The following is a 14,963-nucleotide window of genomic DNA, read 5'->3' as shown; positions in this document are numbered from 1 at the left end:
AGTTCCAACAGGCACAAAAGGACATGTAATCTCAACGTTAGGGAGGAAGAAACAGAAACTAACAGATTAAGAAACAGTTCAACATTACAGAGTATGTGGTAACTAGGGGAGTTGAAATTCATACCCGGCCTCTGAGACACGCATGCTTAAGTATAAGCTAATAAATATGTGGATAAAAGGCATCTAAACTAAATAATTATGCATGCAAATAAATACAATTAGCAAAATCAAAGCAGTTTATAAAATGCCTTTATTAAAACACTAGATTGCAATCTCATTTTTAACTGATATTAATTTGTTCCAATTTGGAATTAAGTGCTTTCCCTTTCCTTTGAAATATTTTTTCACATGATAAATAGAGATATTTCCTAATCAAAGATGTGTTAGCCAAATATATGGTTAAAAAATAAATGGATAATCAAAGCTCCACGTTTTATAAGATGAATGAAGGATACTCAATGGCCCGGTTGTTTTATTTTTTTGTTGACCTTGTGTGACACTTTCAAAAATGCCCTCATTCTGTTCGTTGGTGAGCCCTGCCTGTGTTCATACCTTTGATCTCTGGGAAATACTGGAGGGGTGGGGTGGTTCAACACCTGGGGAGACAGACAGAATTGCTTCACATTACAAGGCCAGTTTTGAGATGTCAGGGGACCACAAAACAAACAACAAACAAAAATCATTTAACTTCATGGTCAAATTTATTCTTCAAAAATATTGTAACGGTACCTCTATTTTAAAGTACATATTTAGTTTCTAACTAAAACTTTCAAATCTAGTTCATCAGCTTAGTGACATAAATGAGAATGAAGGCCAAAGGTACTGGCTGGATGATCAAAAAGAGATATGGTTTAGGTACTACTTTTCCATTTTGCTTAAATGAATATTACTAATGTGTTTTTAGGATATAGGAATAAAAGGAATGTATAACATATGATCTTAAATATTCTCTTCTGTGCCTTTAATATCACAGCTCATTAGCTGTTGGTTTTATTGTAAGCATTCTGGACCAACCCTAGGATTCAGAGGATAGGTTAATAGAGAAATAGAATTCTGTTTTATCTTTTATTGTCTATTCTGGGGAATAAAATTTTCCTCTGCTTCCCACATATCTGGCAAGGTTTAAGAAAAACCGAAAATCTCACAAAGATCAGATAACAGAATAGATCATGAGTTTCAATAAATCATGCATTCTCTTTTATACCATATGTCAACCGTGAATATGCGGTTTCATTGCGGCTATGAGATGGAAAATTCCCGAAATCTCAGCAGTATTTCTTAAGAAGAATCAAGAAGAACTTCTCTTGTCTTTGCAGAAAGAAATATTTTGTTTTTACTACTTAAAAATCTCCCACGTTCCTTATAAATAGTTGTTATGCACCACAAGTGTTCACACAGAAGGCAAAAGCAGTCACTTCAAATTATGTTAGAGACAAGCCCGACTATCATTAATTGAATGTTATGGAAGTCATTCTTTAATGCATTGTCATAAAGGTGAATCGGTTAAATATCGTTCCACAGATCATAGCTAGGATACTGTTTCATACAAAAACATGCAGTCGTTTTTATTATAAAAAGGATAAATTGCAGTAAAACTACACTTCGTTGAACTTCAAATAAATATATTTGCTGTTGGTTTTAACTATGAGAAAATATTTTATGAAGACTCTCAAATATTGAAAAAAGAGGTCTTTTAAAGAAATAAGTCTTAAAAAATCAATCATGAAAGACATGAATATGTTTAATTCACTGTTTGAAAATCTAATTTTCAAAAAATATTTAAAAACAAAAGTTTAGGTTTCAATTTATTTCCTCAATGACAAGGCATTTCTGCCATCTTCTTTTTCCACATTTCCAAATATTTATTATCATTATTATCATATTCCAGTTTTCAAATATTTTAGCTCTTATATTTAATTCTGTAGCCTTAGTCTCATAATATTTGTTGTCTTATAAACATTTTGAAATGGACTCATTGATAGCCTCAAATATTATATGATTTCCTTTTTATTTGAGTCATCGCAATTTTATGCTACAGCTGTGTAAACAAGATGGGACTCTCGGAGCTTTTGTCCCAAGTGTTTTCGTGTTTGAGAATTTCTACACATTGGACAGTACTTTGCTGAGAACATTTCTGTGTTGTGCTCTCTCTCTTATGAATTCTCTTGGATCAATGAAGAACTCTTGCTTGTAAGATTCAGAAGTAGATTTGGATGGATGTTAGCACTGAACATCTCAATAAAATTTTCCTGAAACACATGTATTCATATGTTTTTTCACTTCAGAAAAAAATTCTTATATTATATATATGAAATTTGTATTTATAGTTTGTCCTTATAGTTTTTTTTCTAAGCACACTCTTTCATAATTTTTCAGAACTGTCCTTTTCATCTTATTTTTTGGACTTTTTTGGGTGCTAAATGTATTTTATATTAAGCTTATTCCTTTGTTCTGAGTTCTTCCTTTTCATCCCATTCATTTTTAAAAATCTTTTAGTTGAGCCCTGTTTTAAAGAATTTGTTATTGGATAACCTTACAGAGGAATCTTTATTGGATCTCCCCAGTATGATTAGCTTCTATTTTCTTTCAGACTGATTTTCTTCCTGTCATTTTATAAACAACATGCTTCCCCCTCTACCCTCTGTGCACAGTTATGCTTTGCTAATGCTGAGTCACGTCTTTGCAAAACTTCTTTTTGCTCTGATATCTGTCTTTCTTGTGAATGTATATGAACCTAGTTTTTGTTCTCTGTACACCACTGCTTGAAGTTTTGGATGATTCATTTTATACCTGCTGTTTGCAACGTGGTACTTTCTTACCATTAAGTAGTAAACCTTAAAAGATTTTAATTCTATGCTATGCTATGCTATGCTATGCTATGCTATGCTATTTGAAAGGCAGGGAGCAGACAGATATCTTCCATCCACTGGAGGATTCACTCTCCAGATGCCCACAACAGCTGGAGTTGAGCCAGGAGGAATCCAGGAATCTGAAACCCAATCTGGTTTTCCAACAAGGGAAGCAGCAACTCAAGCATCTGAGCTATCACCTGCTGCCTGCCAGGGTGTGCATTAGCAGGAAACTGGGGTTAGGGGCAGAGCCAAGGCTGAAACCCAAGTTCTCTGATATTGGATGAGGGCATCTTGAGTGGTGTCTTAGCCATTACAACAAGTGCCTGTTGCATCAGGTGAGAAATCTTGGTTCACCCAAGGTTGTGAAGATTTACCCCCCACCTTTTGTTACTTTACAGTTTTAGCTCTTATACTGAGGTTAGTGATCCATTTAGAATATTTTTTTTGGATATATGGTAAAGATTCATGAGTATCAAGTCATTCAAGTATCATTTGATTAAAGAAAGCTACCCTATTATTAATGAATTACTTTGAACTATTAGAATATTACATGAGGGTATGTTGACTATCTCTGGACTATGTGTATAATTAGACATATATCACATGGGTATTGCCCTTTCAGAAGTAGCCATGAAACAAGACTTAGTCATATATTTTTTTATTTTTAGTTATTTTGATAGCCTGGGTTTGTTATTTCTCTCTCTCTTTCTCTCTCTCTCTCTCTCTCTCTCTCTCTCTCTCTCACACACACACACACACACACAAACATCAGTTTGTAATTGTTAAAAAGCCATAGTGTTCTATTTGACTTGTGTTGATTTCCTATGTCAGTTTGAGGGAGTTGGCATCTTAATAACATTGAGGATTCTGCTCTGTGAGTGTGAAATGGTTTTACACTTACTACTAAGTTGATTTCTCAGTTTTTCTTTTCAATGTAGAAATTTTACAACATGTATTAATGTTTATTTTCATGCTTTAACATCCTTTTCTTCTAATTCTTTCAACTCTCATTGCTGAGTCTTGGCAGGTTAATTGACTTTTTCCAGTTTTGACTACATACATTATGCATCTTATTTTGATTGGTACCAGGTTGTTTTTATGTTTAAGAGCCTTATTTTCCTTTTTAAGATCAACATTTAGGGCTTACTTAGCTTCCTATTAACGTCTTACCCGTTCTCAGTTCTTTGTTGAACAGTCAACGGAGATGCTCCATCCTGGCTGACTGGCTGGAGTTCAAAGAGCTGCCAGCTTTCGTGAGCGCTGGGAAATGTTTGGCCTTCAAGCTCCCAGTGTCTTTTCGCACAGCCTTGTGGAATTTTGTTCTAAATATAATCATTCATTACTCATCCACATATTAAGGTGATTCTTACTTAATTTTTTTCTTCTCTCTTACTCTACCTTGACATTTCCACCTGCTTCAGGCTCCATGAACTCTGATTTCTGTCTCCTTAGCTCTTTGAGATCATCATGTTTCTGCTTGGAAATATTCCTTTATGTGTGATAGTCCAGAAGGTTCTGTCAGGCAAAAAGCTAAGATGAACACAGTGTTGGAACATTTCCCTGTTGTTCCGTGCTTTTTGGAGAGCATATTTCTGTACTACCAGTGTTCCAGGCCAAAACTGGCTGTTTCGTTAGTTTATGAGTGCTTTATAGTAAGAGAATAGATGTGGTGCAAATTATTCCAACGTGGCCAGAAATGGAAGTCTGCTAATTAAGTTTTGTTTGTTTTATCAGTTTTGATTGGAATCTGTGAGTTAACTCATTTGGTTTTGTGTGCATGACACTGTTTCTTGGCTGGATTTTTCCATCTATTTTTCTTCTTCTACTCTAAGGGAAGACACCAACAATGAAACCTTTAAAACTGAAGTGGCACATCCAGGGTGACTCAAAAAGAAATGGAGCCACATTATCTTCCTTTATTTGCTTTTCAGTTTATGGAGAGCAAGGAAAGATCCCAGCCACTGAAGACATTGAACTTGAATTTTCATTGGTGAATCTGAACTTACAAATATAAATTGCTCTATATTTGTTAGAAAATTAGAATTGACTCTGTCATTGGATATCACAAACTTTGTTAACTATCTAGAAAAAGCGCATTTCAGGGTTTAAATTGAATTTACAAAGAAAAATTCTGATCAATATTAAATCATAACATTAACACAACTTATGGTTCTCAACTACAATGTTATAAAAATATTACCATTTTATTATTTTTTTGAACCTGTCATTGATACTGTCTCAACCCAGATGTTTCGAAGAATGGAACTTGCATTATTTTTAACATATTGTTTACCCAATACTATGTCAATTAATTCCACAATGTTGTATATTGATACTGAGGCTTTGTTGGGGCTTTTAACTGACCGGATCTTTACTCTGTTAGACCTATCTTCAGACCAGAGAAGGTCTCCCCAAGAGGCCACTGAACTTATCTGGACAATAAGACGCTGAACTTTATGCTAGGCATGTGTTTGCAAGGAATGAATCTCAACTGAACTTGAACTATGGTTATGCAACAAGGTGGAGGAATCCACCATGGGGGGAGGGGTATGGGACAGGTGGGGGGTATCCCCAGCGCCTATAAAACTGTACCACATAATACAATGTAAACAACAATAAAAAAAAAAAAGTCCAGACTATCTGGAGAGTTCTCACATGAAAAAAAAAATATTACCATTTTAGTTATGTATGATGTTGAGTAAGACTTCTTCACACTTCTCAGACTTCTAGAAATGTGTTTTCGTTTCTATAACAATGTTATAGTGTTATAGAATATATATAATATATTAATATAATAATATCATTATATAATATATAATACATTATTATATATTGTATATAACATATTAATATTATATAATATGTTAATATATAAAATATTATTATATAATATATTATTATATATCATTATATTATATATTATGTATATAATATATAATATATCTGCCTAACTCTTAGTTCCCATAAAATCAGAAGTACTTATTACCAAGGATGGATGCACAATGGTGCTACAGGATGCTTTCTGAATCTTACTTATCTGCTACTAAAGCAAGTATTGTAACTCTCTTAGAAGACTTCTTCCTTGGCATGCTATTTCTGCTAGCAACTGTTGTTCAGTTCATAAGCATGTTAGCTAGATTGGTTATGGGTGCAAAAGTATGCAATTATAAGTTCTTAGTATGTAGAAAAGTCAAACACATGTAATTTTATTCTGATTATAATTGTGATTGTTAATTTTTAATTTAGGACCTGGCCTTTCATTATCAAAAGTCCCAAACAGTACAAAAATCTTTCTTTCATGGATGCAATGAATAAGTTTAAATGGACTAAAAAGGAGGGTCTCGCATTCAACAAGCTTGTTCTTAGCCTGCCAGTGAACGTGAGATGTTCCAAGACAGACAACGCGGAGTGGTCGGTAAGCTTACATTCTTTTAACCTACGAGAACATAGACGTCACATCTTAACCAAGTCTGTGACATGGCAATCTAAGGAACAGACACATGTCTGTAAATCTGATGGCCCAGGTGCCTTTTGATATGCCTCATAATTATTGTTCAGTGATTACTTGGGTTGACTGAAAATTTCTGATTCCGCTGTCTGAAATGAACATTCAGATGTGAGCAGGAACAGAATTGGATGTGAGCAGGCCTGATGCAGTAGCCTAATGACTAAAGTTCTCACCTTGCACATGCCGAGATCCTACATGGGCGCTGGTTCTAATCCTGGCAGCCCTGTTTCCCACCCAGCTTCCTGCCTGTGGCCTGGGAAAGCAGTGGAAGACCATGTACCATTGTGGAAGACCCAGAAGAGGCTCCTGCCTCCTGACTTAGGATTGGCTCAGCTCCGATCGTTGCTCTCACTTGGGGAGTGAATCATTGGACGGAAGATCTTCCTCTCTGTCTCTTCTACTCTGTGTTTATCTGACTTTCCAATTAAAAAAAGAAAAAGAAAAAAGGAATTTGATGTGAGCTTCAGAAAGCAATAGATCTGGATGTGTAGTGTTGGACTTCTAAGTTCTGACTCTCCTGATGGTTTAAACCTTTCGCAAGTGTCCCCTGCCTCCTTAGCATCTGTAGGGATGTGGATGGCTGAGAGGGCATGGCTGCTGCCTTGCTATTAAATCACTTGCTCATTTGCTCTGTCTACTGTTTCTTTTCAGATTCAAGGAATGACAGCATTACCTCCAGAAATAGAGAGACCTTATAAAGCTGAGCCTTTGGCCTGTGGAACGTCATCTTCCTCTTCTCTGAACGAAGATTTCTCTCTCAAGTTGATAACGTGCTTTGTGTTTCTCGGCAGCACGCTGATCACCAAGTCCTTGTGATTAATCTAATTCTGCTGTAGTGGGTGGCTTTTTTTTTTTTTTTTGAGATCTGAACCTTCTGAACCTGTTGTTTAAGGTACAGATTAAAGACTCTGTCCACTTTGGGCATGAAGAGATGGCCATGAAGGGGTGGGAAGTTTTCGTCTCACTCCCCTTTCCTGTCCCTGCCTGTTCCTCCTTACTGGTTTATCTGAGAAATGTCACTTATGTTTTTTTTTTTTTTTGCCTCCAAAATGCCTGCTGTGGTGTACAGATGCCCAAATAAATCAAAATCAGCCTTAATTTAGTGTTTAAAAACACATTGGAATGATTTGGTGGAAATAAAAGAATTCTTTCTCTTTTCTTATCCCATGTTCTTAAATGCTCACTGTAATGACTTGATTTTTTAAATTTTGACTTTTATGTTTCTTTTAAAAAGCTTTCATCTTAAATATATATATATATATATAAAAGGCTGCACTCCTTTCTAGTTGCCTCCTTTAATATTGTTCTATGCATGTGACCTTCCAAGTGTCCCAGTGGACCTTGCTGTTCTCTACATGACCCAGAATCATCTGTGGAATGTACATTACCCATGGACTCCCTGGCTTGGTGACTTAGGAGGATGCTCACTCCAACATCTTGCTTAGTTGAGTCTCTTGCAGCTCACAAATAGCTCCCCTCACTTTCACAGTACTTCCTCAACCCTTCCATACTCCATCCTGGCCAACTGAGTTCTGCCACTCACCAAAAAGAAAGAGGTTATGGAAAACACAAAAACAAGGTGCAATTGATTGTATGCAGAGGAGCAAATGGAGCTGGCTGCAAGCCCAGTGCTCTGAGGGGTCTTTCAAGAGGTGCCAGACCAAGTTCTGACAGGGCAAGCAGTAAAGGAGGGCATGGATTTGAATGGTATCTCAGTGATTTGTTGGGTGTTTCACACGTGGGCTGACTGTGAGTCATGGTTGCTATTCTGGTTGCTTCTTCTTAGTTAATAAACTAACTTGACACATAAAATCATCACTAATTGAAAATCTTACCACTTTTTGTTCTCTTGGGTCAGCAAAGTCTTGTTTTCTGTCCTGTTCTTCATTCTTAATCTGAATCTGCTTTGATCATATTAATAAACTGAATGGTGTTGACTTATGTGATTGCTATTCCTTGAGAGAAAGAAGCATAATTGTACTTGTCAGTAAAATTATTTAAGAACATTGCATTTTCAACTGCATTCTGAAGTTCTTTCTATCCTTCAGATGTCGTCCCCAACACAAACTATGTTGTCATTTAAATAAATATTATCTTTAGAGTGTTTCCTTCTTGATTCTAACAATTTGTACACTTGGTGAAATGTTTGAGTAATTTATGAGGCATATTTTAGTGTTAGCTTCTTTTCATTGTGTAAAGTGTGATATCAAATTATATGATTTCTCATTTCCATTTTTTCTTTGAGTAACATGATAATCCCAAACACTGGCTATTTGAAATTCCATGCTTATTTTTCCTTCAGAAATTCTGAATTATTTCTTTTGGAAATGATGCCATAGATGCTTGTTTTCCTTGTTCTTCATATGAACAGTGAACATGGCCACCAGGAAGGGCTTCGTGTTTTCATAGACAAGAAGACTGATGGTATTCTCCCTCTCCCAGGAGTCTTGTGAATGTGTCTTCCTTTGAAGAACTGATGCCTCATTTGAAATTAAGAATGCTTATTTGCTGAACAGTCCATAGAATTTCAGTTACTTCTAACTTACTTGCACTTATATGGAGCAGACTTTCCAAACAAGTTGGAGCGTTTTTCTTTCTCCTTTCCCTTGGAGGACTTTTATTGCCACTGTGGGGCAAGGCACATCAACTGCTTCTGTTCAGGCAGCAGCAGTTGAGCTCTGAGCAAGAATACAGCTTCCATTTATTGTAGTACCTGGTTTGACCCTTCAGTGAAGAAAGGATGGAGAAAACATGCCTGAACGGCACCAGCTTTCATTAAGGCCCTGTGAGGTTGGAGCTATCTTGATATTCTTCCCTTCCTTCCTTCCTTCCTTCCTTCCTCCCTCCCTTCCTTCCTTCCTTCCTTCCTTCCTTCCTTCCTTCCTCCCTTGCTTCCTTCCTTCCTTCCTCCCTTGCTTCCTTCCTTCCTTCCTTCCTTTTTCTGGTTGAGGCTAAGGCACATTCCAAGGAATCCAAAAGTTCATGACGCTGATACAGTCAACAGAGACAGGGTATTAAGAGCTTTCAACTTAATCTTGAGGTTATGGAGGACATTTGAAAGCAGTCTGCATATGCAACTATAAAATTAGATCAGGAAATGCAGGTTTAATTATAAAGACCATCTCTGTGTTCCTGATATGATAAATGTTGGTGATTAATATTCTTATAATAAAAAGTTCCTCATGTCTTTGTTTCCTTATGATTAAGTTACTATAAGTGGGATTACAGAAATAATCCTGCACATTTTGAAGAATTTTGATATGCACATCAAGTTATTTTAAAATGATTCATATATATATATATAATATGTGTATCTGTAGAATGTATCTTTGTTCCTCTGTCTACCCATTACATATCATATGTCATCTATTGTGTGTCATCTACTTTAATGGAGAGAATGAAAATTAATTCAAATATGGTAAAATGGTTGCAAAGAGATTGGTGGGAAATGTTTCCAGAGTTCTTTATATCAACCTTGCAATTATTTAAAAAAAAAAAAGTTAGAAAGGTGAACTACATACAGATGGATATACAGTAAGTGATCAGGTAAATTTTCTTTCTCCTGGAGCACCCCTTCATTTAGTGGTTATGACAAAAGAAATTAGCTTGGACTTCCTCTTCAGGGTCCATGGAAGGAGGCTGGGTGACTGTCATTTTGCCAGTTCTGACTGAAGATGAAATGGGTGTCCATTTGGGGATCCAAATCAGAGAAAGAATATGAAGCATTTAGGATGTGAGAAAGGATTGCCCCGACTAAAATAAAACAAAGAAAGAGGGCTTTCCGCTAGGAATCATTTAAAATTATCTAACATTTATTTTGTGTTTTCCCCAACTGTAAACCCAGTGCGTAGTAATGTCTTTGTAGAAAAAATTAGGAAATGCAGTAATTTTGAAAACAAAACTTAATCCTGCTACCTAGAGAATATAACTTTCAGGTTTCTGGTAGCTATGCTTTAGTTATGTAGTGTAGTGTGTGTTTGCGTGTATCCATGTGTAAATGTAGATGCATCTGTTAGTTCATTAGCTTCTGAAATGAACTTTAAATTGGTGAATAAATTTTACTTCATTTTTAATAGTTTAATGTCTGTGGTTCATTTACTTAGGGCTTACCTTTTTCTGTGAGGGGTCCTTTGCCCCCATCACCCAAGTGTCACCTGCAGTAAGTTTGTTAGTGAAGAAGGATTGGACTCAGAAATGACAGAAATCACTTCCGCTTGCACTTAGTGTCATGGCATCGGTGAAACACAAGAGGGCCTTTTCCTTAAAAGGCTTTGACTGATGCTGTGTACAACTCAGTTAAACTGATATTCTGTGACTGACAAATAGTTAATTGACTAGACTTACAACACTCCTTTCTTCTCAGGCCAGCCCTGTGTTCATGGAGAATATTTGAGCTGTGCACAGTTCCTGTAAGCATGCATTTGAAAGAGCTGGAGAAGTTATTCAGTATTCAAATTTCCTAGACTCATCGACTGCACTATGTTGTAACTGAGAAGCAGTTCCTCTGGGATCAAACTCTGGAACACTCAACTAACTTTACAACTAGCTAACTTCACAAATTTTCTGAAACTCTCAAGGTGTTCACGAACAAGTGCAAAGCAAAGCCCAGCAGACATAGCTCTCCCTGTGACCTCACCGAGCCACTCCTCTCTTCCTGTTGTAGTTTCCAACAGACAGACATTCTATTTTTCTATTATCTGGAATGGCACAAACAATAGAACAGAACTTATCCAATTAAAAAAAGAATATCCTAAAATGAATCCCATGGCATAAAGTATTATAAAATGCCGATGAATAAGACCATGAAAGTTTGAGAAGTTTCAGTTCTATAGATTATTCTTCAAGAGAAGATGAACATGCCTCATAGACTAGCAAAGGAACATAAAATTTTAGAAAGCCGGACCCAGCAAATGTATTATAACGGAGATTTTTTCACATGCAACAACTTTGTTCATTTTCTGTCTTTCATCATGAAGTAAGATATTTGTAGTAAATTGTGTGGACATTATCATATAACTGAATTGTTCTGCCATAAGGAAGACCATGTCCTAGGTTGGAAGTCTTCAAGTGAAAGTTGTTTAGTCTGAGTTCCATTCATTGTCCTCTGATTAACAATAGCCTATGCACTCCATGGTTTCAATTAAAAGCTCATTTAGTGAACACACTTGTTTTCTAGTCTTTCTATTAAATGGTGTGGAAAAATGTAAAAAAAATAACTCGGAAAAATAGTGTGGGCAATAATCTATAAATGTAGTATACAAGCACAAATTCATCCACTGCTCTCTAATAATCTTTAAAGATTTCTTTTATTTTTATTGAAAAATCAAATAAACAGAGAGGAGGAGAGACAGAGAGGAAGATATTCCTTCCATTGGTTCACTCCCCAAGTGGTTGCAAGGGCCAGGACTGGGCTGATCAGAAGCCAAGAGCTCAGAGCCTCTTCCAGGTCTCCCACATAGGTGCAGGATCCCAAGGTTTTGGACCATCCTTGATTGTTTTCCCAGATCGCAAACAGGGAGCTGGATGGGAAACGGGGCTGCCAGGATCTACTGGCACTGATATGGAATCCCGGCATGAGCAAGGCAAGGATTTTAGCTGCTAGGCTATTGGCGCTGGCCCCCCTTTAACATTTTGAAAGCCAATATTATAAGCCAAAATGTCCTATAGGATGCAATATGTTGTTACTTACCAAGCATTTTCACAAAAATTCTCATTTGATACATACAACTACTCTAAAAAATGAGTGTCAACTCTGCAAAGCTAAGAAGACAGCATGCTTTACTGCAAGTACCCCGGAAATCCTAGATTCCAATCACTTTATAAACTATGTATAGAAACCAGATCAAAACTTAAATAAGTTTCTGTCTTCTAATCACTCCAGTAGGGATAATAATTTCAAACTTTATAAAGCTGCTTGTGGATTAAATGTGATAAGGAAGATTACACACCTGGCATATTGAGCTCAGCCATTATTTTTTTTTCTTCCCGCCTCTGTGCAAGCTACACATTTAAGGTGCACAACACTTGACAACCAATCTAGGCTTTCTTTGTTGTCTATACCAACCTTTAGATAGAATTAACTGAAATTTGCCTTTAACTGGACCAAGTCTGCTCAGCAAATGGCACCTAGTCAATCAACTATACAGGCTTGAGTGTATTTGGACATGACTGGAAAATATTCACTGGCTTGTATTTCTTAGGTCTCACATTTCTGAAAAAGAAATACGTACTATTTCAAGCCTGCTTTCCTCTTAGAACGAGTTTGCTCTCTTCAAAGCTAGGGAAATGGGGCTGGCAAGTGCTGCGAAGTATGCTAAGTCAGCCTGCTGCACTGGCATCTGCAATGGACATTGATTCTTGTCCCAACTGCTCCACTTCTGATCCAGCTCCCTGCTTATGGCTGGGAAAGCACTGGAATATAACTCAAATCCTTGTGCCCCGAACCTATGCGGAAGACCTGGAAGAAGCTCCTGGCTTCTTGCTTCTGGTTCCAGATTGACTCAGTTCCAGCCTCTATGGCCATTTGAGCAGTGAAGCAGTGGATGGAAGACCTCTCTCTGTCTCTCCTTCTCCCTGTAAATGCCTTTCAAAAAAGTAAAAATCACTGTATATTTATTTTAAAAGCTAGTAAAACTTCTGGATCCATCTTCCTTGGCTTTTATGAGTTAGTTTTTACACAAATAGCTTTAAGATTTTTCATTTCATACTAATGAAAAATAAGGAAAGCCACGGGAAATAATTGGGTGAGACCGATGTGGCTGATGGCCACTAGAGGGCACTAGCGTATCTGCTACAAATTCTAACATCCAGATCGTAGCCACGCAGTTGGTTGGGCTGTTAGAGCAGCCTTAAAAACCCAGAGTGGCTCACACAGCTTGGACTGAGATGAGTTAGAATGTAAGAAAGGCACCACAGAGGACTAACCAAACAAAGAATAACTGCAATTGTTGTCTTTCCATTTTGAATTGCATTTTCTAATTTATTTGCAGGACTTTTTTTTGTTAGTAGTATCTTACTGAATATCAAACATTTTAAAAGTTCAGCTTATCTACTACTGAATGTGTTTGTATTACCATAGCTACTCTTGATTTTCAGTCTCAATTAGCTTTAGTTACTTGCATACAATATGGTGTCCAGCTCTTTGTTTTTTTAGTTCTGTTGGTAGAAAAAGAGAGACATCTAGTCTTAAGGGCTCATGTTTTCCTCTTGTAGGAAGAAGCAAGAATATTTTACCAAATCCCAGTGAATTGTAAATTTTCCACTTTACCTGTTGGGAACAGGGTCAGCTCAGCACTATAATCAGTCAAGTGTGCTCCCCAGAGACAGTTTCCTCCAATCCATCCAGGTAGCTTTTGCCCTTGATTTTAGCCTGAGCTTCTCAATATTACACTGAGTACTTGGAAATCCCTGCAGATTCCAGGAAGTTCCTCTTTGTATACCTGCCCTCTTTCTGACTCTTTTTTTGGTGAATTGCAATCATTTTCCCATTTCTGAAATGCCAGCTCTGTCTCCTCAATGGAGAATATCTGAGCATGTGTGATGCCGTGGGTATTCATGGCTTCAATAAGCTTACATGCCAAAAATTTAATTATTGCTTATACTCAAAAGAATTTGATTTCTTCCCAAGTTGTTTTTGTAAGAAGAAAAGTGTCTCTCTGACTAATGGGATATCTTAGGATCGGGAAGGAACAAAAAGTTCCCACTTGTTTTTGGAGCCAGCTTAAAGGAGAACACTATGACCTGGAGAACCTGAAAACCCCAGGAGGCCAGCTGCCAAGCCCTGGCAGCCACACCTCCAAGCACAAGAGGCCAGCTCCGGGTCACCAGCCAACTCCCTGCCATCTCTCAGAACTGGATTAGCTGCTCCTTGTCCATTGCTCAGTGGCACCACGCACTTGCCCTTTCCAATGGATTTATTCCCATACATTCCATGAATAGTTTCTGTCTTTTAGCCTATAAATTCCAGGAAGACATGAAGTGTAAAAGTCGTGTTAGTAATGTCTTACTTGTTCCTTGCATGTTGCGTGGGACAGAGAAGGTCTGCCGCACACAGTCGTTGGATAGACACATTTCTCATATGAGTTGTCAGAGGAAGCGTAAGGTTGCTTCTGAGGTCCACTCTCCAAGTCTCTGTGTTGCATTTTGCAAAACTGTCTCCGACACTTTGTATATGCTTTGGTTTTCACCACCAGCTGTTCTTTCCCAATCTATCATCGTTTCTGCCCACTTCAGAAATCTGGGCTGGCAAACTCAGTAACGTTGGTAAATAAGATTGTGATGTAAATTGCATTCTTAATGAAAAGAAAATTTAGAATGAAGGGCTCTCTGCCAAAAACAGAACATAAACCTCGAGCAACGATCTATTTATTTATTTGATTGGAAAGATTCCGATGTGTTCTTGGAACATGTGTTTAAGTGACTCAGCACCTTCCAGGCTAAGTTCAGGCACACTGGGCTTCTGCTTTCCACACGGGCTTCCACATTGGGTTCTGATGATTCCTGATCACCAAACCTGACTAGAGAAATAGCTTGCTGATTTGAATTTATTATATCATCAATATAACTCAGCTTGTCCTAAAATCCCATGCTCACTCTCCCTTGTT

The 14,963-nt window shown here is 37.2% G+C and overlaps 1 protein-coding gene across 1 annotated transcript in view; it reads left to right on the top strand.

The window, feature by feature from the left end:
- The window catches only part of MOXD1 (monooxygenase DBH like 1), a 96,693-nt gene extending 89,262 nt beyond the window's left edge, over positions 1-7,431 (top strand). Inside the window, exons 12-13 of the mRNA XM_040965322.1 lie at positions 6,099-6,267; positions 7,012-7,431. Of these exons, the coding sequence (XP_040821256.1) occupies positions 6,099-6,267; positions 7,012-7,176 (334 nt within the window). The 3' untranslated portion in view covers positions 7,177-7,431. The remainder of the gene's footprint in view (positions 1-6,098; positions 6,268-7,011) is intronic.
- Positions 7,432-14,963: the final 7,532 nt, after the last annotated feature.

The sequence above is a fragment of the Ochotona curzoniae genome, unplaced genomic scaffold (genome assembly GCF_017591425.1).
Source record: "Ochotona curzoniae isolate NIBS_2020 unplaced genomic scaffold, NIBS_Ocur_1.0 scaffold_3890, whole genome shotgun sequence".
Taxonomy (NCBI): domain Eukaryota; kingdom Metazoa; phylum Chordata; class Mammalia; order Lagomorpha; family Ochotonidae; genus Ochotona; species Ochotona curzoniae.
This window is presented reverse-complemented; position numbering and strand designations above follow the sequence as displayed.